The 25,554-nt window shown below is 38.0% G+C and overlaps 1 protein-coding gene across 3 annotated transcripts in view; it reads right to left on the bottom strand.

Annotated features, from left to right (window-relative positions):
• Window positions 1–25,554, bottom strand: part of PHKA1 (phosphorylase kinase regulatory subunit alpha 1) — a 131,896-nt gene that overhangs the window by 61,358 nt on the left and 44,984 nt on the right. For all 3 annotated transcript variants that reach the window (XM_082609490.1, XM_082609489.1, XM_082609488.1), the window contains 4 exons: window positions 25,230–25,325; window positions 23,805–23,912; window positions 22,270–22,348; window positions 15,810–15,944 (listed from right to left, as the gene is read on the bottom strand). In XM_082609490.1, coding sequence (XP_082465616.1) covers window positions 15,810–15,944; window positions 22,270–22,348; window positions 23,805–23,912; window positions 25,230–25,325 — 418 coding nt within the window. The remainder of the gene's footprint in view (window positions 1–15,809; window positions 15,945–22,269; window positions 22,349–23,804; window positions 23,913–25,229; window positions 25,326–25,554) is intronic.

Genomic DNA, 25,554 nt, shown 5'->3' on the forward strand with positions numbered 1-25,554 from the left:
AAGCACACTGCCTTACTAAGGTTTATGTATCAGGAGGAAGGACAAGTAAGTAGAGTCAGGCTATCAGTCTATTTTAAGCTGCAACTAATCTAGAAAGTCAAACACAATCATCAACAGCAGTGACACAACCTCAGAAAGGATCAAGAGTTCGATATGTCAGGAGTGGGGGAGGGGGTCACATTCCTCATGCTAGGCCCTCCTCCAATTTGCAGCTTTTGCAGAAATCACATGTTAGGAATGCAATCAGCTTTTGTATCAGAAATATACAGCCAATGAGAGGATCAATTTCAGATGGTCCTATCAGAGAACAAGACTTTTCCTGTGGGCATCTGCAACTCAACTGACCCAAATGGTCCAGCCAGCACCAGGGGTGGTTTCACAGTTTAGGATCACAAGAGAGGTGATCCAAATCTGCACTAATCCAAGTCTGAGTTCATTTAAAGTTCACGTAGTTCATTTAGAGTTCATTTAGCCTGTGCCTCCTTTCAGTTCAGCACATCTGGTGATGATGTGGGAACAGTCTATAGCAGACCTTATCAGGTTTCAGCTGAGAGTCAGGTCCAGGCAATCAGAATCTGTGAATTTAGGATGCCAAAAAGGCGAGTGGCTTTTCTTAGGGAGCATCAAAGCTGAGATGGTGCAGGGCTGGTCAACCGTGGTCTAGGTCCAAGTCCAAATGACAAGTAAGACTTTGCCAAGCTCTTCTTATTGTGCCTTACAGTCCAAATTAACCCAGTCAAAAATACACACATCAGGATGAAAAAATCATCAGCTTCTTAAGAGTCGGACGTTTGGTTTCACGAAAGCTCATTAGCAACTAAAAACTGCTTTTTAAACTCAAAAAGTGTAGTTTCATCTGAAGACTGCCTCTCTTTTCATGTTGTCTTCCTTTTTCCAGAAGCTCCAATAGTTAAAAATGATAACAAAAATCATTAGTTATGGAGACTAGTTTTATTTCCAATACTCAAAAGTTTGGATTCCAATCTGCCCACTGGCAGCAAAAAGCAAGGTAATTGTATCCTAGTGATGCTCTTTTTCCTTTTTTGCAACTTTTCCTGATCAAGATGATCCCTCTAGCTTTATGAGACTACAAGAATATAACATTTTACATCAATGTTTATCATACGTCCAGATGCAATAACCACAAAATACAAAGCCATTTTTAAAAGTTCCTCCTTTTCCCCTAATTGAAAGTTTACTCAAACCTTGAGCAGGAAATCCAGCATTTACAAGCTTAATGTTATAGTTGCAGATACTATATCTGATGTGCAGAAATGTTTACCATAATAAGGTTAGTTAATGCATCCTTCACCTCAAATAGCTGCCATTTTGTTGTTGTTATGGTGAGACTATTACAGCTCTACTCTCATAGCAACTTTTGAGTATACAATGTGTTATTGTTAACTATAGTCATTGTGCTGTACATTACATCCCAGAAACGTATTCATCCTAAAATTGAAAGTTAGTAATCTTTGACAAACACTTCCCCATTTCTTCCACCCCTCAGTTCCTGGCAACCACCATTCTACTGTTTTTATGAGTTTGATGATTTTAGCTTCCATATATAAGTGAGATCATAAGTATTTGTCTTTCTCTGTCTGACTTATTTCACTTAGCAAAATGCCCTCAAGATCCATGCACATTGGCACATACGGCAGGATTTCCTTTTTCTCGTGGCTGAATAATATTCTATTGTTATACACACACACACACACACACACACACACACACACACACCCCACATTTTCTTTACCCATTTATCTGTTGACGTACACTTAGGTTGCTTCCATGTCTTGGCTATTGTGAATACACTTAAATAAACATGGGAGTGCAGATATCTAATCTCCTTCAGATATATACCCAGATGTGAGATTTCTGGATCATATGGTAGTTCTATTTTTAATTTTTTGAGGAACCTCCATACTGTTTTCCATAGTAGCTCTACCAATTTACATTCCCACCAATAGTGTACAAGGGTTCCCTTTTCTCTACATCCTTCCCAGCCTTTGTTGTCTTGTTTTATGTTTTTGTTTTTGATAACAGCCATTCTAACAGGTGTGAGGTGGTATCATGCTGTGGTTTTGATTTGCATTTCCCTGATGGTTAGTGATATTGAGTACCTTTTCATGTACTTATTGGTCATTTGGATGTCTTCTTTGGAAAAATGTCTATTCAAGTCCTCTGTCCATTTTTTTTTCATTTTTTTTTCTTTTTTTTTGTGGTACGTGGGCCTCTCACTATTGTAGCCTCTCCCGTTGTGGAGCACAGGCTCCGGACACACAGGCTTAGCAGCCATGGCTCACAGGCCTAGCCGCTCCACGGCATGTGGGATCTTCCCGGACCGGGGCACGAACCCATGTCCCCTGCATTGGTAGGCGGACTCTCAACCACTGCGCCACCAGGGAAGCCCTCCTCTGTCCATTTTTTAAATCAAATTGTTTCCTTTTTTGCTATTGAGTTGTATAAGTTCTTTATATTTTTTGGATATTAACCCCTTATCAGATATATGATTTGGAAATAGTTTCTCCCAGCCCATAGGTTGGCTTTACACTTTTTTGATTCTTTCTTTGGCTGGGAAAAAGCTTTTTAGTTTGATGTAGTCCCACTCACTGATTTTTGCTTTTTTGCTTGTGCTTTTCATGTCATATTAAAAAAAATCATTGCCAAGACTGAGGTCCTCTTCTCTCCAGGGTTTTGGCTTTTCATGCCTTGGCTGTCTTAATTACTTTCTGATGCCTTCATTCACTTTTATTTTTAAAATCCATCCAGGGTAGTTGCTCTTACTATGAAGCTTAGTCTGATAAAAGCTATTTCAACATAGCTGGAAGCTGAAAGTCTACCTTATTCTTTTAAACTGTGGCACAACATATCATAATTCAACCATTCTTGTTCGTATACATTAGGTTGCTTCTAAATGCTGTTTTGCCATACAACAAATTATGTTGTAATGAACGTCTTTGTACATATATTCTTATGCACTCATGTGAGTGTTATATAGGATAGATTCCTAGAAGTAAGGTTGTTGGACAAAGGTATGGGCATTAAAATTTTTTATAGGTGATGCCAACTGCCTCTCATTTACATTACTACCAGGAGTGCTGAGAGTGTTCATTTCCCCACATAATCACCAACACTGGATATTATCAATCTTAGCTTTTATAAAATTGATAGGCAAAACCTTTTATTTCATTGTTGTTTTACCTTACATTTCTCTAATCATTGGTGAGGCTGAAACTATGATAACTTAAAAACTGTGGTACTAGGAAAGGAGAAACTGATCAACACCACCAAAAAGTAAGACCAGAAGCATACACACACATACTTGTGTGATTCTATGTATGTACAGTAAATGATAAAGGTGGCATTTCAAAAGAGTGTTTATATGAACTATTCAATCAACAGTGCTGGAAAGACGGGCTGTGTATTTGGCAAACAAGTTATAATTCTTACCTCATAAGATAAACTAAACTTAAAATTCTAGACTAAGAGTTACATGTAAAATTGTAACCATAAAGAACTAAGAGAAAATGCAGTGAAAATGTAGCTGATCTAGGGATGGATCTTTCTGAGCATAACAGCAAAAAAGGAATCAAAAAGGAGAAAATTTTACTTCGTAAAAATGTAAAACTTCTCTATATCAAAATCAAATGTAAAATTAAAGGGCAAATAGTAAAATAGCAACATATTGCAATAACATATGGAAGACAAAGTGTTAGCATCCCTCATGGATAATAAATCTTGTATAAACCAATAAGAAACTGACAATTTTCCAGTAGAAAAATGGGAAGAGAATATAAGTAGATAATGTGCAAAGTAAATAGAAAAAAAAGGCTATTTATTTTATGAAAAAAAAGTTTATCATCAATATGACCAAAAAACAATTCACGATATTATGCTAACATAGATATTAAAATACTGTTGTAGGGGGCTATCTAAGAAAATATAATAGGGTTCAGCATATATTATGCTGCAAAAAACAGACTGTAGACTGTTCTTTCTGACACCATTTTTCTAAAAACAATTGTGTATTTACTTTACAAAAAATGATTGGAAGCAAATACTCCAAAATGGAAATGGTGGTTTCCCGAGACTGGAGAATTATATATTTATAATTTAAAGATTTTTATCTTTTCTTTTGTACTTTTCTCTATCTTCCAGTTCCCTGCAGTCAACATGTATATAGGAATTTGGAATCAGATAACCTGCTACTTGTGAAAATTGGAGAGAATGAGAATAGTATATCTACTCAAATGAAACTAGGAGATAAACTCACAATTCCTGAAGAAATGAAAGATACATCTTGATAAAATGGATGTATCTGATGTTGAAAAAGTTACACAAAGGCAAGAAAATAATTATCTAAAAGAAAGTTATAGAATAGGAAATATATACATTGCAAGCCTCATTGACAAAAGCTTAAATAAAATATAAAGAATTGATAACTATATACAAAAATGTACAGATCCTGATAGATATGCAAGCAATAGGAGACCCAATTTTTAAAAAAGTAAAGCAAAAATGAAAAAATACATACCCTCACTGGGAATTAAAGAAAGGAAACTAGAAAAACTTGCTGTGTATTAAAACTATTAATCTAACAAAAGCAAATGATAAAAATCCAACATTGATGGGGTAGTAAAAATATTAATAAAAAGGTATATTTTATATTTATTGATGTCACTAAAAATTGGTTGGTCTTTCTAAAGAATAATCCAGCAGCATGTAACAAGAGCTAAAAAACTGTTCATACTCTTTTATCCAGAATCCTTTTTCTAAGAATATACTCCAAGGAAACAGGAGTATATGTATGAATGCCTATAAAAAGGTATTCATAGAAGGATAAAAAGTTTGGAAAACAATTCAAGTATCCAATAATAAGGAAACAATTATTTAAATTTGATGAATATATAGCTCTTTCAACATGTGGAAATACTTACATGAAAGAATAAGTGAAAAAAACAGCACAATATGTACACACTGAATACAACTATGAAAATGTATCTCTGCGCACTAATAAATTAGAAAAGAATTAGCATTACAGAAAGATTTGAGTTTAATATTTATAAAGTTCTTTTTTTTTATTGAGGAAATACTGATTTCGCACCCCCTACTCTCCAGTTCCTTCTCCTCTGGTAACTACTACTCTGTTCTCTGTATCTACATGTTTGCTTTTGTTTAATAGTTTTTTTATATTCCACATATGAGTGAAATCATACAGTGTTTCTCCTTCTGTCTGACTTATTTCACTTAGCATAACACCCTCAAGGTCCATCCATGTTTTCACAAATGGCAAGGTTTCATCTTTTTTATGGCTAAGTAGTATTCTATTCCTGTCTTTTTTATAACACCCAATCTTACAAGTATGAGGTTATATCTCTTTGTGGTTTTGACTTGCATTTCCTTAATAATTAGTGACATTTAACATCTTTTCACGTGCCTATTGGCCATCTGTAAGTCTTCTTGGAAAAATGTATATTCAATTCCTCTGCCCATTTTAATCAGGTTGGTTGTTGAGTTGCATGAGTTCTTTATATATTTTGGATATTAACCCCTCATCAGATACATCATTTGCAAGTATCTTCTCCCATTTGGTAGGTTGTCTTTTCATTTTATTGATGGTTTCCTTTGCTGTGCAGAAGCTTTTCAGTTTAATGTTAATCCCATTTGTTTATTTTTGTTTTTGTTTCCCTTGCCTGAGGAGACATAGCTAGAAAGAATGGGTAAGACTGATGTCAAAGAGTGTACTGCCAATGTTTTCTTCAAGGAGTTTTACAGTTGCAGGTATTATATTCAAGTCTTTAATCCATTTTGAGTTAATTTTTGTGTATGGTATGAGACAGTGGTCTAGTTTCATATTTTTTCATGTGACTGTCCAGTTTTCCCAACACCATTTATTGAAGATACTATCCTTTCTCCATTGTATGTTCTTTGCTCTTTTGTCATAAATTACTTGCTCATATATGCATGGGTGTATTTCTGGACTCTCAATTCTGTTCCATTGATCTATGTGTCTGTTTTTCTGCCAATACCATGCTGTTCTGATTACTGCGGCTTTGCTGTTTGAAATCAGGGAGTGTGATACTTCCAGCTTTGCTCTTTTTTCTCAGGATTACTTTGGCTATTTGGGGCCTTTTGTGATTCCATATAAATTTAAGAATTTTTTCTTCTATTTCTGTGAAAAATGTCCTTGGGATTTTTATAAGGATTACATTGAATCTGTAGATTGCTTAATAAGGACATTTTGACAACGTTAATTATTGCAATCCATGAGCGTGGAATATCTTTCCATTTATTTGTTTCTTCTTCAATTTCTTTCAACAATGTCTTATAGTTTTCACTGTATAGGTCTTTTACCTCCTTGGTTAATTCCTAGATATTGTCATTTTGTTGTTGTTGTTACTGTTGAATATCTTGCTCATGTATTTTTTAAAGGGATGATTGTAGATAACAAGTTAGCAGAGTACAGTATTTAGATTTTAGTGGATTATTTTAATAATTATCAATACACCAGAAATCGTGTTTCAAAGTTTTTATTGAGGTATAGTTGATGTACAATATTATGTTTCAGGTGTACAACATAGTGATTCACAATTTTAAAGATTATACTCCATTTATAGTTATTATAAAACATTGGCTGTATTCACTGTGCTGTACAATATATCCTTGTAGTACATTTATTTTATACATAGTAGTTTGTACTTCTGAATCCCCTACCCCTGTCGTGCCCCTTCCCCCTTCCCTCTCCCTACTGCTGACCACTAGTTTGTTCTCTATATCTGTGAGTCTGTTTCTTTTTTGTTATACTCACTAGTTTGTTGTATTTTTAGATTCCTCATATAAGTGATATCATACAGTATTTGTCTTTCTCTGTCTGACTTATTTCACTTAGCACAACACCCTCCAAGTCCATCCATGTTGTTGCAAATGGCAAGATTTCATCCTTTTATATGGCTGAGTAGTATTTCATTGTGTGTATACATCTTCTTTATCCATTCATCTGTTGATGGACACTTTGGTTGCTTCCATATCTTGGTTACTGTAAATACTTCTGCCGTGAATGTGAACATTGGGGTGCACGCATGTTTTCAAATTAGTATTTTCACTTTTTTCAGATATATAGCCAGGAGTGGAATTGCTGTGTCATATGGTAGTTCTATTTTTAGTTTTTTGAGAAACCTCCATATTGTTTTCCACATGGCTGCACCAATTTACATTCCCACCGACAGTGCACAAGGGTTCCCTTTTCTCCAACATTTGTTATTTGTGTTCTTTTTGATAGCCATTCTGACAGGCATGAGGTGATATCTCACTGTGGTTTTAATTTGCATTTCTCTGATGATTAACAATGTTGAGCATATTCCTAGTTTCTTAATTTCTCTTTCTGCTAGCTCATAGTTAGCATATAGGAATGTAACAGATATTTATATTTTGATTTTGTATCCTGAAATTTTGCTGTATTCATTTATTATTTCTAATAGTTTTTTGGTGGAGTCTTTAGGGTTCTCTCTATATAAAATCATGTCATCTGCAAATAGTGACAGTTTTACTTCTTCCTTTACAATTTGGATGCCTTTTTATTTCTTTTTCTCGCCTAACTGCTCAGGCTAGGACTTCTAATACTACGTTGAATAGAAGTGGCAAGAGTGGGCATCCTTGTCTTGCTCCTAATCTTAGAGAGACAGCTTTCAATTTTTCACCATTGAGTATGATGTTAGCTGTGGGTTTGTCATATATGACCTTTATTTTGTTGAGGTATGTTCCCTGTATACCCACTTTATTGAGTTTTTATCATGAATGAGGGTTAAGTTCTGTCAAATGCTTTTTCTGCATCTACTGAGATGATAAAATGGTTTTTAATCCTTCATTTTGTTAATATGGTGTATCACATTGATTGACCTACAGATGGTGAACCATCCTTGCATCCCTGGAATAAATCCCACTTGATCATGGATGGTGTAGGACCCTTTAGGTGTTGAATTTGGTTTGCTTTAGATGTTGAATTTGGTTTGCTAATATTTTGTTGGGGATTTTTGCATCTATGTTTATCAGAAATACTGGTCTGTAATTTTCTTTTTTGTGTTGTCTTTGTCTGGTTTTGACATCAGAGTGATGTTGGCCTTGTAAAATGAGTTAGGAATTGCTCCCTTCAATTTTTGGGGAATAGTTTGAGAAGGATAGGTATAAAATCTTCTTTGAATGTTTGGTAGAACTCACCTGTGAAGCTGTCTGGTCCTGGACTTTTGTTTTGGGGGAGCTTTTTTGATTACTGTTTCAACCTCTGTAATAGTACTTCGTCTACTCAAGTTTTCTATTTCTTCATGATTTGGTCTTGGAAGGTTGTATAATTCTAAGAATATGTCCATTTCTCCTAGGTTGTCCAATTTGTTGGTGTATGGCTGTTTATAATATTCTTTTATAATTCTTTGTACTTCTGTGGTATCCATTGTTATTTATCCTCTTTCACTTCTGATTTATCAGGGCCTTCTCTCTTTTTTTCTTAGTGAGTCTAGCTAATGGTTTGTTGATTTTGTTTATCTTTTTAAAGACAGCTCTTAGTTTCATTGATCTTTTCTATTGCCTTTTTAGCCTCTATTTCATTTATTTCAACTCTGATCTTTATTATTTCCTCCCTTCAATTAACTTGGGTTTTGTTTGTTTTTCTTTTTCTAGTTCCTTTAGGTGTAAAGTTAGACTGTTTATCTGAGAGTTTTGTTTCTTTTTTTAAAAAAATTCTTCTCTACCTGCGGGCAGGGGATGGGGTTTCCACTGTGTCAGGCCCCACCTCAGAGCTGGCCAGGTAACACTAGGATGGGACATCTGAGTTCCAGCGACTCCCCTGGCAGCAGCAGCTCTTTGAGGGTCCTATGAGTCTGTGGGGGTCCAGCTCCTGGCCCAGGCCAACATTTGGTCCTGGAGCCTGGGCTCTGGTTTCTGGTGCTGCTCAGTTTTCTTGTTTCTTGAGGTAGGCCTGTATTGCTATAAACTTCCCTCCCAGCTTTTGTTGCATCCCACAGATTTTGGTATGTCGTATTTTCATTTTCATTTGTCTTCAAGTAATTTTTGATTTCTCCTTTGATTTCTTCGTTGCCCCAATAGTTGTTCAGTAGGATGTTGTTCATTCTGCACATATCTGTGATTTTCCCAGTTTTCTTCTTGTAGTTGATTTGTAGTTTCATTCCGTTGTGATCAGAAAAGATGCTTGATGTGATTTCAATCTTCTTAAATTTATTGAGACTTGTTTTGTGTCCCAAAATACGGCCTATCCTTGAGAAAGTTTCATGTACACTTGAGAAGATATGTGTATTCTGCTGCATTTGGATGGAATGTTCTGTACAAATCTATCAAATCCATCTGGTCAAAAGTTTCATTTAAGACTGTTGTTTCCTTGTTGACTTGCTGTCTGGATGATCTAACCACTGATGTTAAGTGGGGTGTTAAAGTCCCCTACTATTATTATGTTGCTGTCAATTTCTCCCTTTAGGCCTGTTAATAATTGTTTTATATAATTTGGTGCTCCTATGTTAGGTGCATATATACTAATCACTGTTATGTCTTTTGATGAACTGTCCCTTTTATCATTATATACTGTCCATTTTTATTTCTTGTTACCTTTTTTGGCTTTATTTCATCTGATATGAATATGGCTACACCTGTCTTCATTTGGCTGCTATTTGCTTGGAATATCATTTTACATCCCTTCCCTTTGGCCTATGTTTGTCTTTAGAGTTGAGATGTGTCTCCTGGAGGCAGCAAATAGTTGGGTCTTGTTTTTTAATCCATCCAGCCACTGTGTGTCATTTGGTGAATTCAATTTATTTATATTTAGGTTGATTATTGATAGATGAGGACTTAATACTGCCATTTTATCTTCTGTTTTCTGGTAGCTCTATATCTCCACTGTTTCTTTTTCCTTTTGTTTCTGTCTGCCATTTTGGTTTGATGGTTTTCTGTGATATTTTTCTCAGTTTCTTCTTTGTGTGTGTGTGTCTCTATTTTATGTTTATTTTTGTGGTTACCATGAGGTTTGTATAAGATTTCTCATAGATAAAATGGTCCTTTTTCTGCTGATAGCATCTTATGTTCACTCACCTATATGAATTCCATCCTTTTCCTCCTCCCCTTTTAGTGTTTTTGTTGTCTCAAATTATCCCTTTTTATGGTTGTGGGTTTGTTACCAAAATAAGATAGCTATAATTATTTTTCTGCTTTCTTTTTCCCCCTTTAACCTTTATAACAGTGTTTTAAAATCTATTCTGATAAAGAGCTGCAGTTTTCTGATTCTATTTATCACCCTGCTTAAAGTTTTGTGTATTTTTTTTTTTTTTTTTTTTTTTCTTTTTGCGGTATGCGGGCCTCTCACTGTTGTGGCCTCTCCCGCCGCGGAGCACAGGCTCCGGACGCGCAGGCCCAGCGGCCATGGCTCACGGGCCCAGCCGCTCCGCGGCACATGGGATCCCCCCAGACCGGGGCACGAACCCGTATCCCCTGCATCGGCAGGCGGACTCTCAACCACTGCGCCACCAGGGAGGCCCAGTTTTGTGTATTTTTGCTATTTTGTTTCTGGTAGAAGAGCTCCTTTCAATATCTCTTGTAAGGCAGGTCAAGTGTTGATGAATTCCCTCAGCTTTTGTCTGGGAAAGACTTTATTTCTCCTTCATATCTGAATGATAATTTTGCTAGATAGAGTGTTCCGGGGTGACAGTTTTTCTTTCAGTATTTTGAAAATGCCAGTTCACTCTCTCCTGGTTGTTAGGGTTTCTGCTGAGAAATCTGCTGATAGCCTAATGGGGGTTCCTTTGTAGGGTACCATCCTTTTTTCCCCGGCTGCCTTTAAAATTCTTTGTCATTAACTTTTTTTAAAAAAATGTATTTATTTGGTTGTGCTGGGTCTTAGTTGCAGCAGGCGGGCTCCCTAGTTGTGGCAGGTGGGCTCCTTAGTTACAGCATGTGGGCTCCTTAGTTGCAGCACATGGGCTCCTTAGTTGCAGCAGGAGGGCTCTTTAGTTGTTGCTCGATGCCTCCTTAGTTGCGGCACGTGGACTCTTAGTTGTGGCATGCATGTGGGATCTAGTTCCCTGACCAGGGATCAAACCCAGGCCCCCTGCATTGAGAGCACGGAGGCTTCACTACGGCACCACTAGGGAAGTCCCCTCTTTGTCATTAACTTTTGACAATTTTAATGTGTCTTGGAAAAGGTCTTTTTGCGATGAGTTTAATTAGGTGTTCTCATTGCTTCATAGACTTGATTGTCCAGTTTCTTCCCCAAGTTTGGGAAGATCTCAGCTATTGTTTCTTTAAATAATCTCTCTGCTCTTCTTCTTCTCTTCTGCTGGGATACCTATTATCCCAATGCTGCCTTTCCTAAAAGAGATGTGTAGCTCTCATAGGATTTCCTCTTTTTATATATGTCTTACTTCTCTTTCCTCTTCTACTTGTATCATTTCTAGGTTTCTATCTTTGAGTTCACTAGTGCTCTCTTCCATATTGTCTGCTTTATTTCCAATCCTTTCTAATGCATTTTCATCTTGTTTATTGTGTTTCTCATCTCCAGAATTTCTGTTTGGTTCTTTTTTAGAGTTTCAATCTTTTTGGTGAAGTATTCCTTCTGTTCATTAATTTTATTCCTGAGCTCATTACACTGCCTTTCTGAGTTTTCTTGTATCTCATTGAGTTTCTTCATGATGGCTATTTTGATGGCTCTATATGATGGCTCTATCAGTTAGATCTCAATATTCCATGACTTTAAGTTTGGCTTCTGGAGAATTGTCATTTTCTTTTTGTGATATAGTGTTACTGTGATTCTTCATATTGCTTGATGAATTGTCCCTCTGCTGGCGCATTTGAAGTTAAATGACCGGTTAGGAGTTACAATTCTTTCTTTTGCCTTCCAGTAGGTGGCGCTATCACACAAGTTTTTGGTTTCGCTCACCTGAGCTACCTCTGGTTATACTTGAGAGTTGGCACTTTCCAACCTCCACCATATGTGTAACAGGTGTGGCTCTGTGTTTTTGCTGTTGCTTCTTGTGCCTCTAGGCTTACTGCTGCATTGCTTCTGCCAGAGCTGCTGTCATTACTGGGATGGTGGGCTCTTCTCTTTTGTGGGAGATCCCCTGAGATACATGCTGTGGGGGGAGGGGAACAGTGTGGGAGGGGAAGCTGGGGTTGCACAGATGCCTCCACTGTGTCTGGTGCTGTCAGGTTCGGGGGCTCTGCCAATGCAAATAGGGGGGCCAGAGTCTGGGGTCGTGGGTTTCTCAGTGACTGGAGGGATGGGGTCCCAGGCCCCACTGTTCCTGCTGCCAAGTTACCTGTGGTGGCAGGCAGAGTCATGCGTGCTGCTTCCCCTGCTGCTATTGGGTTTTCTGAAGCTATGGGTTCAGCTGCCACAGTCAGAGGGCTGGGGATTGCAGGTACCAACTCCACTGTTCCCTCAGTTCTGCCTCCTCTATGTGTTCCAGTTCACCCACCTTTGGAAGGTGCCATCCAAAGGCACCTTCGTTGCACTGTGGATGTTTTACTGGTTGTAGCTTCAAGGGGAGAGACAAAGGTAGCTTTTCACTCGACCATGTTTCTGACAGCACTCTCCTATAAAGTTCTTATGTTCCCAAAGTTGATTAACAACATAATATTTAAAAATTTTTAAAAAAATTATGGAACTGAAATACTGAGTGTTTGAGGTGAGGCACAGAATCCCACTTCTGGGAACATATATAAATGAACATACTTGGTGAAGAAATAGCCTGTTTTCCTTGGTGGAATTACAGCTGTCATTCAATATATCCTTAAAGCAACTTTGGGGCTTCCCGGGTGGCGCAGTGGTTAAGAATCCGCCTGCCAATGCAGGGGACGTGGGCTCGAGCCCTGGTCTGGGAAGATTCCACATGCCATGAAGCAACTAAGCCCGGGCACCACAACTACTGAACCTGAGCTCTAGAGTCCACGAGCCACAACTACTGAGCCTGCGTACCACAACTACTGAAACCCAGGTGCCTAGAGCCCGTGCTCTACAACAAGAGAAGCCACCACAATGAGAAGCCCATGCACCTCAACAAAGAGTAGCCCCTGCTCGCCACAACTAGAGAAAGTCTGCACACAGCAACAAAGACCCAACGCAGCCAAAAATAAATAAATGAATAAATAAAATTTAAAGAAAGCATTTTTGTTATTGTGAAATTATTGCAATAGAATTATGAAGAGTCACTCATTTTATGATCATCAGAACATGCCTTTCTTGACCTTCCCAGGCAAATCTATTCTTTCTCCTGTACTTTGTACATAATGCCATTGTTATAGCATTTATAAGACTGTACTATAATTATTTGGTTATATGTCTAGGTCTCTCACAGCATCACGCCCAGTGCCTGGTACATAAAAGTAAGCAATAGAGCCTTATGAGAGAATGAATGAATGAAGTGAATGAAGGAGCACATTTGGAAAATAAATATAACTTGTTACTTGAGTCCCTGAAATGTTTGTGCATTCACTAAACTGAAGTCCGGAAGACCTAGTAGTCCTTATTTTCTCTGGCTAGGAAATAATAACTTAGTAAGAGACCCAAAACAAAGTGCAGACTTTGAAAAAGTAGTCAGTAAGGAGTTTGCTTCTGTTTGTTGGAGAGATCTGATGTGATGCAGGTAGATTCCAGGAATGAAGTCCCAGAGCTTGGAAGTTACCTATATCCTAGTAAGATTATGCTGAGTTTAGAACAATGGATGTGAAGAAGAAAAGGGTGAAAGGTATCAACTTTTAAGTGAGAGCCAGAGAGAATCACATCAAAGGCATCAATAGGACTTGCACAAACCCCAAACCATAGAGACTTCTCAGAAGGGCAAGGAAGATAGTGACTACAAGATCAACTAATACTCATGGAGTAAGATTTGGGCTAGATAGAAAAACACCTTCCTTATTTCAAGAGATTTAGTGCTAGGGTACTGGCAACTGGAGACTAGGAGTACATTATAGTCTGAGGCTAGAGGGACTAGCCAAGGAGATTAAAAAAAAACCCAGGAAGCAGGTTCTTGAAAGGACTGAGGTACCCCATCCCACCTAGTAAAGCATCAACCCCAATTAATCTCAGAAGTTTCAGAGTCTTGACTTGGCATTTACCACTAATAGGGTTGAGTCAGTGGAGGGAACCAGGGGTTCAGTAATTTGTACTATCAAGTTAATTTGTGGCTAGGTTTTATTTATTAGGACCTGAGACCTATATTCAATAAACTTGATAATTTCTATGTGTTTATATTTTAGTTTTCCATTTTTTTGGTAAAATTTCTTTAGGAACTTCCAACTTTGCACTTAATTTAAAAAGAAAAGGGATTTTCTACATTATAGCTAGAATGGAAGAGTGGGGGAAATCCATATATTCTTAAAGCCAGATGCAATGTTAATAGCTCTGGGAGTTCAGGTCCTGCTGGCATAAAATGTGGGTGCCAGGAAAGATAAAGAACAGTCAGCTCTGACCGTTGGTCCTTCCCTCCTTGGTTGATTCTCTCTCAATTTAGACCTACATAACTGCCACAGAAATTGAGTGTTCGGAGTAGGTGTTAGTAAAAAGGGATGGAGGCTGGTTTTGAGCTGGACAAAATTTGGCTTGGTTTTAATTACTAACAGACCACTCTTGGTGAAGAAAAAAAGTACACACACATACAACTAGGGTTTGTAAGTGGCAATCTACTATGTAAGGTACATTCTTTATTTATAAATTTACTTTGTGGCTTGATTTAAGATTGTATTAATTTCCCATTGGTGCTATAACAAAGTAACATAAACTTAGTAGCTTAAAACAGCATACACTTATACTCTTACAGTTCTGGAGATCAGAAGTCCAAAATGAGCCTTATGGCTACTATGACGTAAAATAAAAATCAAGGTGTCAAGCAGGGCTGGTTGCTTTTGGAGGCTCCAGGGGAGAATCTGTTTCTTGACTCTTCCAGCTTCTAGAGGATAAGCCTAACAGCCTTATCACTCTGATCACTTGTTTCTGTCATCACATCTCTTACTTCTATAGTCTGATCTCCCTCTGGGTATCTCTTATAAGGAGACTTATGATTACACTTAGGGCCCACCTGAATAATCCAAAATAATCCTCCCCACCAATCTCAATCTCCTTAACCTAATCACACCCACAAAATCCCTTTTGCCTTAAATGGTAATGTTCACAGGTTCCAGGGATTAGGGCCTGAATATCTTTTGGGGCCACTATTCAGCCTTCCACAAGGGTGGTTTAGAAATTTTGCACATCCTTTTTTTAAACAATGTAGTAATTTGTTTAATGTGAAATTTGTAGTAACTTGCATAAATTTTTAACTTGTAGTAATTTGTTTAATGTGTCTATCACCAAATTTAATATATAAGTTGAATAAAAAATAAGTACTAATTAAAAATAAGTATTAGATTAAGAAATGGAATTTTAAAATATTGTCAACTAATTCATTACATGACAAAGCATAAAGAATTAAAAACAAGTTCCTTGGCTATTAATGTATACAAAGTTAGCATTTTTCAAAATGGAAATATAGGTCCCAAGAAAGGGGAGAAGAACAAGTTGGTTAAGCACACACTTGGAATGAAGATACAGTGTTGCCTGATAACAGTCATGCCCTCTGTACCAAAGAGTTCATAAAACACACTGAAAATTATCAAGCCTGCTCAGGATATATAGGGTTAGAAACTTAGATTCCAGAGACCCTAAATTCCTTTTCAGATGCAGTTTAATAAAGCAATACAAGATCAAGAAAAAAATAAAAAGGAAGGAAACCAGCCTGTATCAAATAATGCTTTGATTCTAGCAGGCTGGCCAATCTCCTTACCTAGGCTGGAATAAATGTGGCTGAGAATACAAGCTGGTTGTACTCTGATGGGGTGCACCTCAGCAATGGTCTCCACATCAATTCCCTTGTCCTTCAAAATGGCCTTGATTTCTTCTGTCTCAGCTAGAATGGAAACTATAGGAAAGAAAGAAGATGAGGTCAACAGAAAATTTTATTTCAACAGGAACCTAAAGATCTCTCGAGCCACACAATATATTTTTTTTTTTTTTTTTTTTTTGCGGTATGCGGGCCTCTCACTGTTGTGGCCTCTCCCGTTGCGGAGCACAGGCTCCGGACGCGCAGGCCCAGCGGCCATGGCTCACGGGCCCAGCCGCTCCGCGGCATATGGGATCCTCCCAGACCGGGGCACGAACCCGTATCCCCTGCATCGGCAGGCGGACTCTCAACCACTGCGCCACCAGGGAGGCCCTAGCCACACAATATTTTTTTGAAGGGAAAACAAAAGGAAGGTAAGGAAATTAACAGTTATTGTAGACTTGATGAAACAATCATCATGCTTGGTACATAATGATATTATCTAAATGGAAAAGGAAACAAGATTTCATGATTAGAATATTTAATTCTGTTTTTTTGTCTAAATATCTATGTGCTTCTAGAGAATGCCACACTCACTTATATCTGGGATTCTATGTTTAAATAGGAAAAAAAGATCAGGGACAGCATTATGAGGATAATAAAGAACACCCTAATGGTATGAACTGCTCAAAGCTAGAGAACAGTAGAAGGCAAGGTAAATTCAGGATAAAGAATTGAGGTACCATATTTGAAACTCTGTGTAGTTGTTTTGGGGGATGGGGATAAGACTTCTCTAGACTCAGAGCCTGCCAAACCTGGACAGCTCCCTTTTCTTCCTCTCACTCATGTCTCAGAAGTGGTAATCACACTCACAAGGGAGAAGTCCAGGCCACCTCACTGACTCTTCTGTTTATTCTCCCTCTGTGGGACTGATAACTTGTCTGGGGGCCAATAACCTGAATGGGGCCTCAGCTGGCTTAATGCTAAGCACCAGGGGCAAACATGCACCCTAACCCTGCTCCTCTAGTACTGCTAGATAGGTTGAATTGGGTTTATGAGAAAACAAAGGTGCCATTTGGTTCATTCCAGCTTACAAGTATTGTATTTGTTGAGTTTTGGGGGCAAAAGCCTAGTTAACAAAGTGCTACTCTGCATTCCTTTGTCATTATCTTTTGTGTATTTTTCTATCTTGGGGACCTCATGGTGTTGTGCTGCTGTGGTTTGGGGCAGGATATGCAGGGTATGGTGATTACAGAGTCCCCTGGACATAACACCATCTTGATTACCTCTAACTGAAAACAACAAAGATTCTCCAGGGAACATATACAGAGGAAGAATAATAGTGGGCTGACAAAAGTCCAGGGAAACACATGTGGTCATCCATTCATTCATTAATAAACATTTACTAAGCACTTAAATGGTAAGGTACTATGCTAGGCACTAGGGATTTAGAGATGAGTATGTTAGTCTCTCCCTCAAGGAGCTCATAGTGTAATGAAAGTGACACACACATAAACTGATTATAAAATAACCTGCTAAGGAAATAAATATATGCACAGAACATTGTGTGATCACCCAAGAGTGACACCTATCTAGTCTGGAGTTGGCAGGAGGAAGTTTCAGAAAAGGCTTCCTGATGTCTAAGCTGAATTTGAACGAATGAATAAGTTAGCCAGGAGAAAGAAGGGAATAGGAATGGGGAAAGCCATTTTAGGTAGAAGATCCAGAATGATCATAAAACATGAAAATGGAAAAGAATGTGGTTGTGTGTTTGTGTTTGTGTGTGTGTGTGTGTGTGTGTAAGAGATGGGGTGGGGACTACATACACTTCCATATTGCTGTAGCATGAAATACCTTGCACAGTGGAAAAAAAAACACACAAAAACCAAACAACCCCCCCACCAACCACTAACAAAATGAATCTGGAAAGGCAAATAGGGGTTAGATCATCATGGAGAGCATGTGTGTCACTTTAAGGAACTTGTATTTTACCCTTGGGTAATGATTTCCAAATTGCATTCTCCTGAGCCTCAGGGCTCTGCAGAAGGCAATGCAGTTGGTAGCAGGAGTAAAGGGGACTAAAGGAGAGGCAAATGAACAACACTCTGGGGTCCCAGGACTACTTTCAACCCCAACAACTCAGCTTTTTGTTTATGTTTTATCAAGTATGTAGAAAATGCTTATTTGGTACCACCTATGTGCTAGGTACTGCCATATGCTAGGGATACAAAGATAGACATGATCCTTGGAGAAAATGACATTGACATTGAGTCTTGCTAGAGGGCTGAATAGGAGTTATTCTGGTAAAAGTGAAGGTAAAACTAAGGGAGAAGCTGTTCCAGACAAAAGAAATAGCATAGACAAAGGCTCAAGGGCAACAGAGAACAAGGCAGATCTAGGAATAATAAAACGTTCTTTATAGTAGGAGCATGGACTGTGAAGCGGCAGTGGTGAGAAATGACACTGAAGGCAGGGTCAGGGAGCAGATCATAAAGAGCCTTGTAAGCCATGTTAAGAAAGTTGGCAAAGGGAAGCCCCTGCAGAGTTGTAATCAGGGGAATAGCATATCCAGATCTCCGTCTTAAAAAGAACATATTCATGTTGATGATTAAAGAATAAGCTGATATACTGTAGTGGACCTACACTGAAGACAGGGGGACCACTTCAGAAGTTATTGTATTAATGCAAGGAAGAGATGCTGACTACTTAGATTAGGATCATGACATTGGTACTGGATAAACTAGATGGATTTCTGAATTATTTAGAAGGTAAAGAAATTGGGACTTGTTAACTGACTGAATGTAGGAGATGAGAGAGGGAGAGATACCGAGAATGATTCTTCATGTGTTTATTTGTGTAACTGAGAGAAAAGTGTGCCATTTACTGACATAGGCAAATAGGGAGAAAAGCAGGCACAGATGATGTAGAACTAGGAGAGTGCAGCTGATTAATTTTAGACATGTTGAGTTTAAAGTGAATGTGATATATTCAGGAGTCATTAGCATAGAAAGAGATGAGATGGGTCAAGGAGAATATATAGAAAAGAAGAGAAAAGGACCTAGAATATAACCTTGAGAAATTTCAACATATAAGATATGGGCAGATGATGAAAAGCCTGGGGACGGGAGTGAGGGGTTCTTGTCTCATGGCTTATATGTTCTCTATGGTATAGGAGGTGAGATCATCTTCTGAGAGGGGAGAAGTTAGGAGGCAGGAAAAGGGAAAAGGTTAGGAATGGGAGGAGGCTGAGAGACAGTAACAACTATTCTGAATAATGAGAGCAGTGGGCTACGGACAAAACTCCCAGGAATACCAACAGTTAAGGGGCAAGGGGAAGAAGAGGGAGCCCAGAATGAGACAGAAAAGTACAAAACTTAGGTTGAAGGAGAGCCAAGGGAGTATGGTATCACAGAAGACATGCGAGTTAAGAGTTTCCAGAAATATAAACAACAAATGAAACAGAAAGATCCACTAAGAAGCGGACTGAAAAATATCTACCAAGTTTGGCAATAACTTAAGCAAAATCACTTTAAGAGGAATGATAAGCTAGTTGTAAAGGACTGCAGAATGAATGAAATGTAAAGAATTGGAAGTTTGGATGAGAAAGGAAGGATAGGATAACTAGAGGGAGATGAACATGTCAATGTATTGAAAATCAGAACCAACAGAGAAGAGTTTGAAGATAGGAAACAGTAGGTTTCTAGGTAGGCTAGGGAAGAGGATAGGATCAAGCATCAGAAGGAAGAGTTGGTGCTGAAGAGGAGAAAAAACAGCTTTTCTGAGACTCATGAAAAGGAGGCAAGGCTGGGTGAAGATATAAGTAAGACTGTGGTGGGGGGTTGGGAAATTGACAAAGATCAGAACATTAAGATTATCCAGCATAAAGTAGCAGGCCAAGAATGAGGCTGAAAACAAGCAGTGAGGTTGAAAACAGAGAAGGTGTGGAATAGTTGAGGAGAATGAAAATGCTGACTAACAATAAGAACAAGGACTAACAGGAGGCACTGCAGGCCTAGTTAAGTTGGAGACTGTGGATTTACAATGCTACCACTCTGCTCATTTGTGTGATTTTTTTTTTTCTAGAAGATTTTAGCAGGCCAGATATAGGATCAGAAAATATAGAGAGTAAAACTGATCTGGGGCTGTGATTTTTCTGGTGGGTGTAGCAGAAGTTTGGTGTGCTGGTAATTAAGAGATTTAGATGACCAACCGAAAGGTAGGGAAGGGTAGACTAGGAGAAAATAGACACAAGTGTAATGGGTGGGGGGGAAGAAAACTGAAATAATATGCAGTTATGACTGGTGATTGGGACTTTTGGGAATGGAATATCTGAGGTGAAACAGTTCTAAAGTTTCGTCCTAAAAGTGAGTGGAGTAGAGGCAGAGGGAAGGGTCACTAGGGTTCTAGATATCCAAGAATTTTGAGGCTAAAATATTAGATGGCACTTACTCTGATGCTGAAATCTAGTACTATGGTAGGAATTGGGGAAGAAGAGGAAGGCTATGAGCAAAGCCTCAAAGTCTCTAATGAATGAATGAGAGTAACCAGGAGACCAATATAGCCAGATGGCATAACCCTCAAAGGAGAACAAGCTTTCTCATGGGAGGGGAAGAGTAATGGTCTTTTATATAACATTCGCTATGTATAGGAATACCTCAGAGATGTTGCAGGTTTGGTTCCAGACCACTGCAGTAAAGCGAGTATCACGATAAAGCGAGTCACACAAATTTTTAGTTTCCCAGTGCATATAAAAGTTATGCTTATAGAAAACAAACTTATGGTTACCAAAAGGGAGAGCAAGGTGGCAGGGGGTAGATAAATTAGGAGTTTGGGATTAACATATACACACCACTATATATAAAATATTGATAGGTAAACAGCAAGGATCTACTGTATAGCACAAGGAACTATACTCAATATCTTGTAGTAACGTATAATGGAAAAGAATCTGAAAAAGAATATATATGTATATATACATACACACACACACACACACACACACAACTGAATCACTTTGCTGTACACTTGAAACGAACACAACACTGTAAATTAACTATACCTCAATTAAAAAATAAATAAATGAAACCAAATGAAAATAGTTACGTTTACACTATACTTTAGTCTATTAAGTGTGCAACAGCATTGTATCCAAAAAAACAATGTAAATGCCTCAATTAAAAATACTTTATTATTAAAAAATGCTAACCATCATCTGAGCCTTCAATGAGTCATAGTAGTAACATCAAAGATCACTGATCACAGATTACTATAACAAATATAATAATAATGAAAAAGCTTGAAGTATTGCTAGAATTATAAAATGTGAGAGAGACACGAAGTAAGCAAATGCTCTTGGAAAAATGGTGCCAATAGACTTGCTTGACACAAGGTTGCCAGAGACCTTCAATTTGTAAAAAAACACAATATCTGCAAAGCACAATAAAGTGAAGCACAATAAAATGAAATATGCCTGTACATTGATAAGCAAAGACTACGTTTATGACTACCTTTATCCTATCCTACCACATAAGATGACAAGTATAAGAAGGTTTATAAAATACTAAGGATTATTTTCTGTATAGAATCAACTCCAATGGAGGTTGGGGTTGAAATGGAGACATTTCAGAGGAGCTTCTCAGGAGGACCTAGTACCACATTGGATAATGTTTCTGGGGAGTCAAAAATCATCTGGAGTTTTCTACCCTAGGAGAGTAGCATAATAGTGATGTCACTGAGAGAGTTAAGGAAGGTGGCAAGATTTGCTTTTCTTGGGAGAGGTAAAAGAATAGGACGGAGACAAAAAAAGGTCAGTTTTGCATTTGAAGTATAAGTGATGAAAATGTTGTGTATATATATTGGGACTAGACTTCTTAAAATGTTTATACAGCTTAGCCCAGTGTTTTGCATAGAGTAGATAACCTCAAAATTTCAGTTGATTGCTAGGAACAAAAAATAAAGATTTGGAGTACTCTCTAAAGAGGTAGTAGTTGGAGCCATGGAAGCAAACTTATTATGGAGCAGTCAGCCCTAGCAAACACATGCAGGGTGTAAATACAGAAAGACAAGAGTATAAGACTAAGTACACAACCATTAGGAGGATATGAGAAGAAAGACATACTAGCAGAAAAAGCACAGAAGGAATGCTCAGAACAAAAGCAGAAATAATCAGAAGGCTATAATATCATCATGGTGAAAAGAAAAGAGTTTCCAGAAATAAGAAGTATTAAGAGAATCAGATAACATCCTTTGTTAAGCATTTGTTCATGATTAAGATTAACAGAAATCTTGAAACCAAACAGAGCCGAGTTTATACTATACATTTTGAAGCCTAACAAAATACATCATAAATAATAAAGTCATCATTTACTGGCCCAAACCAGACCTTTAATGTAAAATTTCTGCTGCTGGGAATAAGAATACATACCTTGAACCACAACATCTGGCTTTGGTACAGTAGAAAACCTGCGATTCACGGGGTCAATTTCTCCAGGAGCTAAAAATCCCTAAAGAAAAACCATAAAAAGACAGATTATTATATCTCCAAAAAGCTAATGTTTGAGGAGAAACAACATACCAGTGCCAAAACCCCGTACCATAACATGTGAAAGGCATGTATGGAAAGGAAACAAATACCTTTACTGTATGAAAATGTTTGAACTCCTGAATTCACATCCAAATTAATTTTATTTGGAGTTAATTTCTAGTGGCTGCCAAAAATTATTTTTTTGGAAATAGATGGGGTATAAAAGATAAACAGAAAGATTTCTAGTTATACCTCCCACTTTCTCTGGATGCACATGATTAGACAATCAGATCACAATGCTTGTAATCAATAATTTAAGTCATTAGTCCTGTTGCTTTCATATTTACTCATATGCTTGCTATGATTTCTGCTTAGCAGATATCTTTTGACTTGACTTGAGTTTCTGTCTTTGATGAAAAGCGACGAACTCACCCACCTAGCCCTTAAGAATACCATTCATCTCCTCATTTTTTCATAGCATTAATTTATTCTAACTGAATGAGAAAGTCACCAGGTAAGGATTATTTTAAACAAATCATTCTGCCCATTATTGCTACATTTATAATAATGTCAACTAAAGATAAACTTTATGCTGTACACCTGAAACTCATAGTGATATGTCAATTACATCTCAATAAAACTGGGACAAACAAAACAAAACAAATAAAAACAGCTCCAGAAAGTAAACAGTTATACATAAACAGGTTGAAGAGTATGGCTCAGAAAGGAAAGCTAAGTCCCACCCTAGATCCTCTAGGAGCCTGGGTTATAGCTTACCTTATATAATAACCTATAATAAGAAAATAGATTTGTCAGTAAAACTGGAAAATTTTGAGAAAGGGAACCCTTCTTATGGTTCAAAATGTCACAAATAAGCTGACATAAAGTAAGAAATTCCCAAGTGCTTCATTAAGAGCTGTCTCAACAGAGTTTAATATAAGGAACATTTAAAGGGCCCCTTATCAACAAACAAACAAATAAAAAACTATGATGCTCCCAAACACTTGTCATGGTACCTAAAATTATCTTATCAGTTTATTTAATTAAAGAATGAAACATTATGTTGCTTGGAAAAGTTAGCACTTAAATCCATTATAAGTCATTACTATCCAAGCACAATTGCATTCGCAGTCACCAGACAGGCACTAGGGGGCGTTTTGAAAAGGAACTATCTAGGGTCTGATCCCAGAGCAACTTCAAGTACAGTACCAAGGTAGGAACCCCTGGGCAAGCATGACGGACATGGTTGCCAGGGGGAAAGATTTTTGCCAAGGATTGGTCATGTTCTCACTCTAAGAATCTGGAGGAAAATCTGTAATTAAGGCAGAATACAAAAGGCAAAAGATATATCCTTCAGATTTAATGAGCTACTCACAAATCTGATTGTTATGGAGACTAAAGCAGAAAAATGGAAGAGCCTTGAAGTTTCCCCTTACCTCTGCCATCAAGCTTCCTAAGATGTATAGAGACTGACCCCACATATGAGGCAGCTTGCCCATGGGGACTCGGTCCACAGTGTGAGGATTTTGATATTCTTCATCAACCTAAAAAAAAAAATAAATAAATAAAAAGAGATAAAGGAAAAGAATAGAAGGTTTAGGGCTTCCCTGATGGTGCAGTGGTTAAGAATCCGCCTACCAATGCAGGGGACACAGGTTTGAGACCTGGTCCAGGAAGATCCCACATGCCGCGGAGCAACTAAGCCCGTGTGCCACAACTACTGAGCCTGCACTCGAGAGCCAGTGAGCCACAACTACTGAGCCCATGTGCCGCAACTACTGAAGCTCGTGCTCCTAGAGCCTGTGCTCCACAACAAGAGAAGCCACCGCAATGAGAAGCCTGCACACTGCAATGAAGAGTGGCCCCCGCTCACCACAACTACTAGAGAAAGCCCGTGCACAGCAATGAAGACCCAACGCAGCCAAAAATCAATCAATAAATTAATTAATTAATTTTAAAAAAAGAATAGAAGGTTTAAAATACTAGACAACAAAAAGCCCGAGCCTGGATTGTGATTCATACTCTATAAAACAGTCACATATGCAATGCACTGAAAAGTCAAGCACTATGACTACAGTCTAGGGCAGTGCTCCTCTAACTGTACATGGATACACACCACCTGAGGATCTTGTCCAATGGCATATTCTTACTGAGTAGATGTGGGGGAAGGCCTGAAATCTGCATTTCTAACAAGCTCTCAGGTTATGCTGCTGATGTTGCTAGGAGCTTAGTCCACTCATCCCCACCAGCATGGAATATTGCATCTCTCCCCCGGCTAATGCTCTTTTGCAATGGAGAAGAGGAACAAGGGTAATCTCAACTGGCATTTTGAGAAAATGGAGACATACTTCATTTTCCAAGCCTGATCTACTCAATTAATCCCAGATGACTAGCCTCAAAGCAGAAAATATCAAATACTGAGAGTTCACACAGAACATCACTCTAGTTCAGCCTACTGATCTCCATATCATTCTCAACCTTAAAGTTTGATTTTTTAAAAAGTCAATCTCTGAACAACTTATTTTATTTTTTTTAAATTGAGGTTTGGCTGACATATAGAAAGGCCATACATATTTAACATATGCATCTTGATGAGTTTGAGGACAAATATACACCCGTGAAACTATCTCTGTAAGATTTGATCTTGCCCTCGTCTTGCCCAGCAACAGTGCCATAACTGAGTCTGCTTTATAAATATACTTTCAAAGGAATAAAATCATATTTTAATTGTTCTATACCTAAAGAAAGACTTTAGAACATTAAAATCAGAAGATTAAAAATTATTTGACTCAAATAAGGCAGTCCTTTTGAGGTGCTGCTCCTCTTCTGCCAGCTCCATGTTATGGCACCATCCAGCTTACCTTGTCAGGAGGAACACTGTACAGCTCCGGCAGAAGTGGGACTCCATTTTTGCCTTTGATGAGGACTGCTTCAAGAGCCTCTCTGTATTCTTGAACCTGTAGAGAAAAGAAAAGGGGAACAAAATTCATAGAGTTCCCTTTGGGGATCTAGGGGAGAGTTGTAGCCAAAGAAGGTCCTATTGCAAAGGGGTATATTCACCTAGTGAAAGGAGAGAAAGGGAAGTAGTATTTACTAAATGCTGATGGAGGCCAGATACTATGGTAGGAGTTTTGCATACTTTTAATGCAGTTAATTTTTTTAACATCTTTATTGGAGTATAATTGC

Source organism: Mesoplodon mirus, assembly GCF_964341445.2.
Source record: "Mesoplodon mirus genome assembly, chromosome: X".
NCBI lineage: Eukaryota > Metazoa > Chordata > Mammalia > Artiodactyla > Ziphiidae > Mesoplodon > Mesoplodon mirus.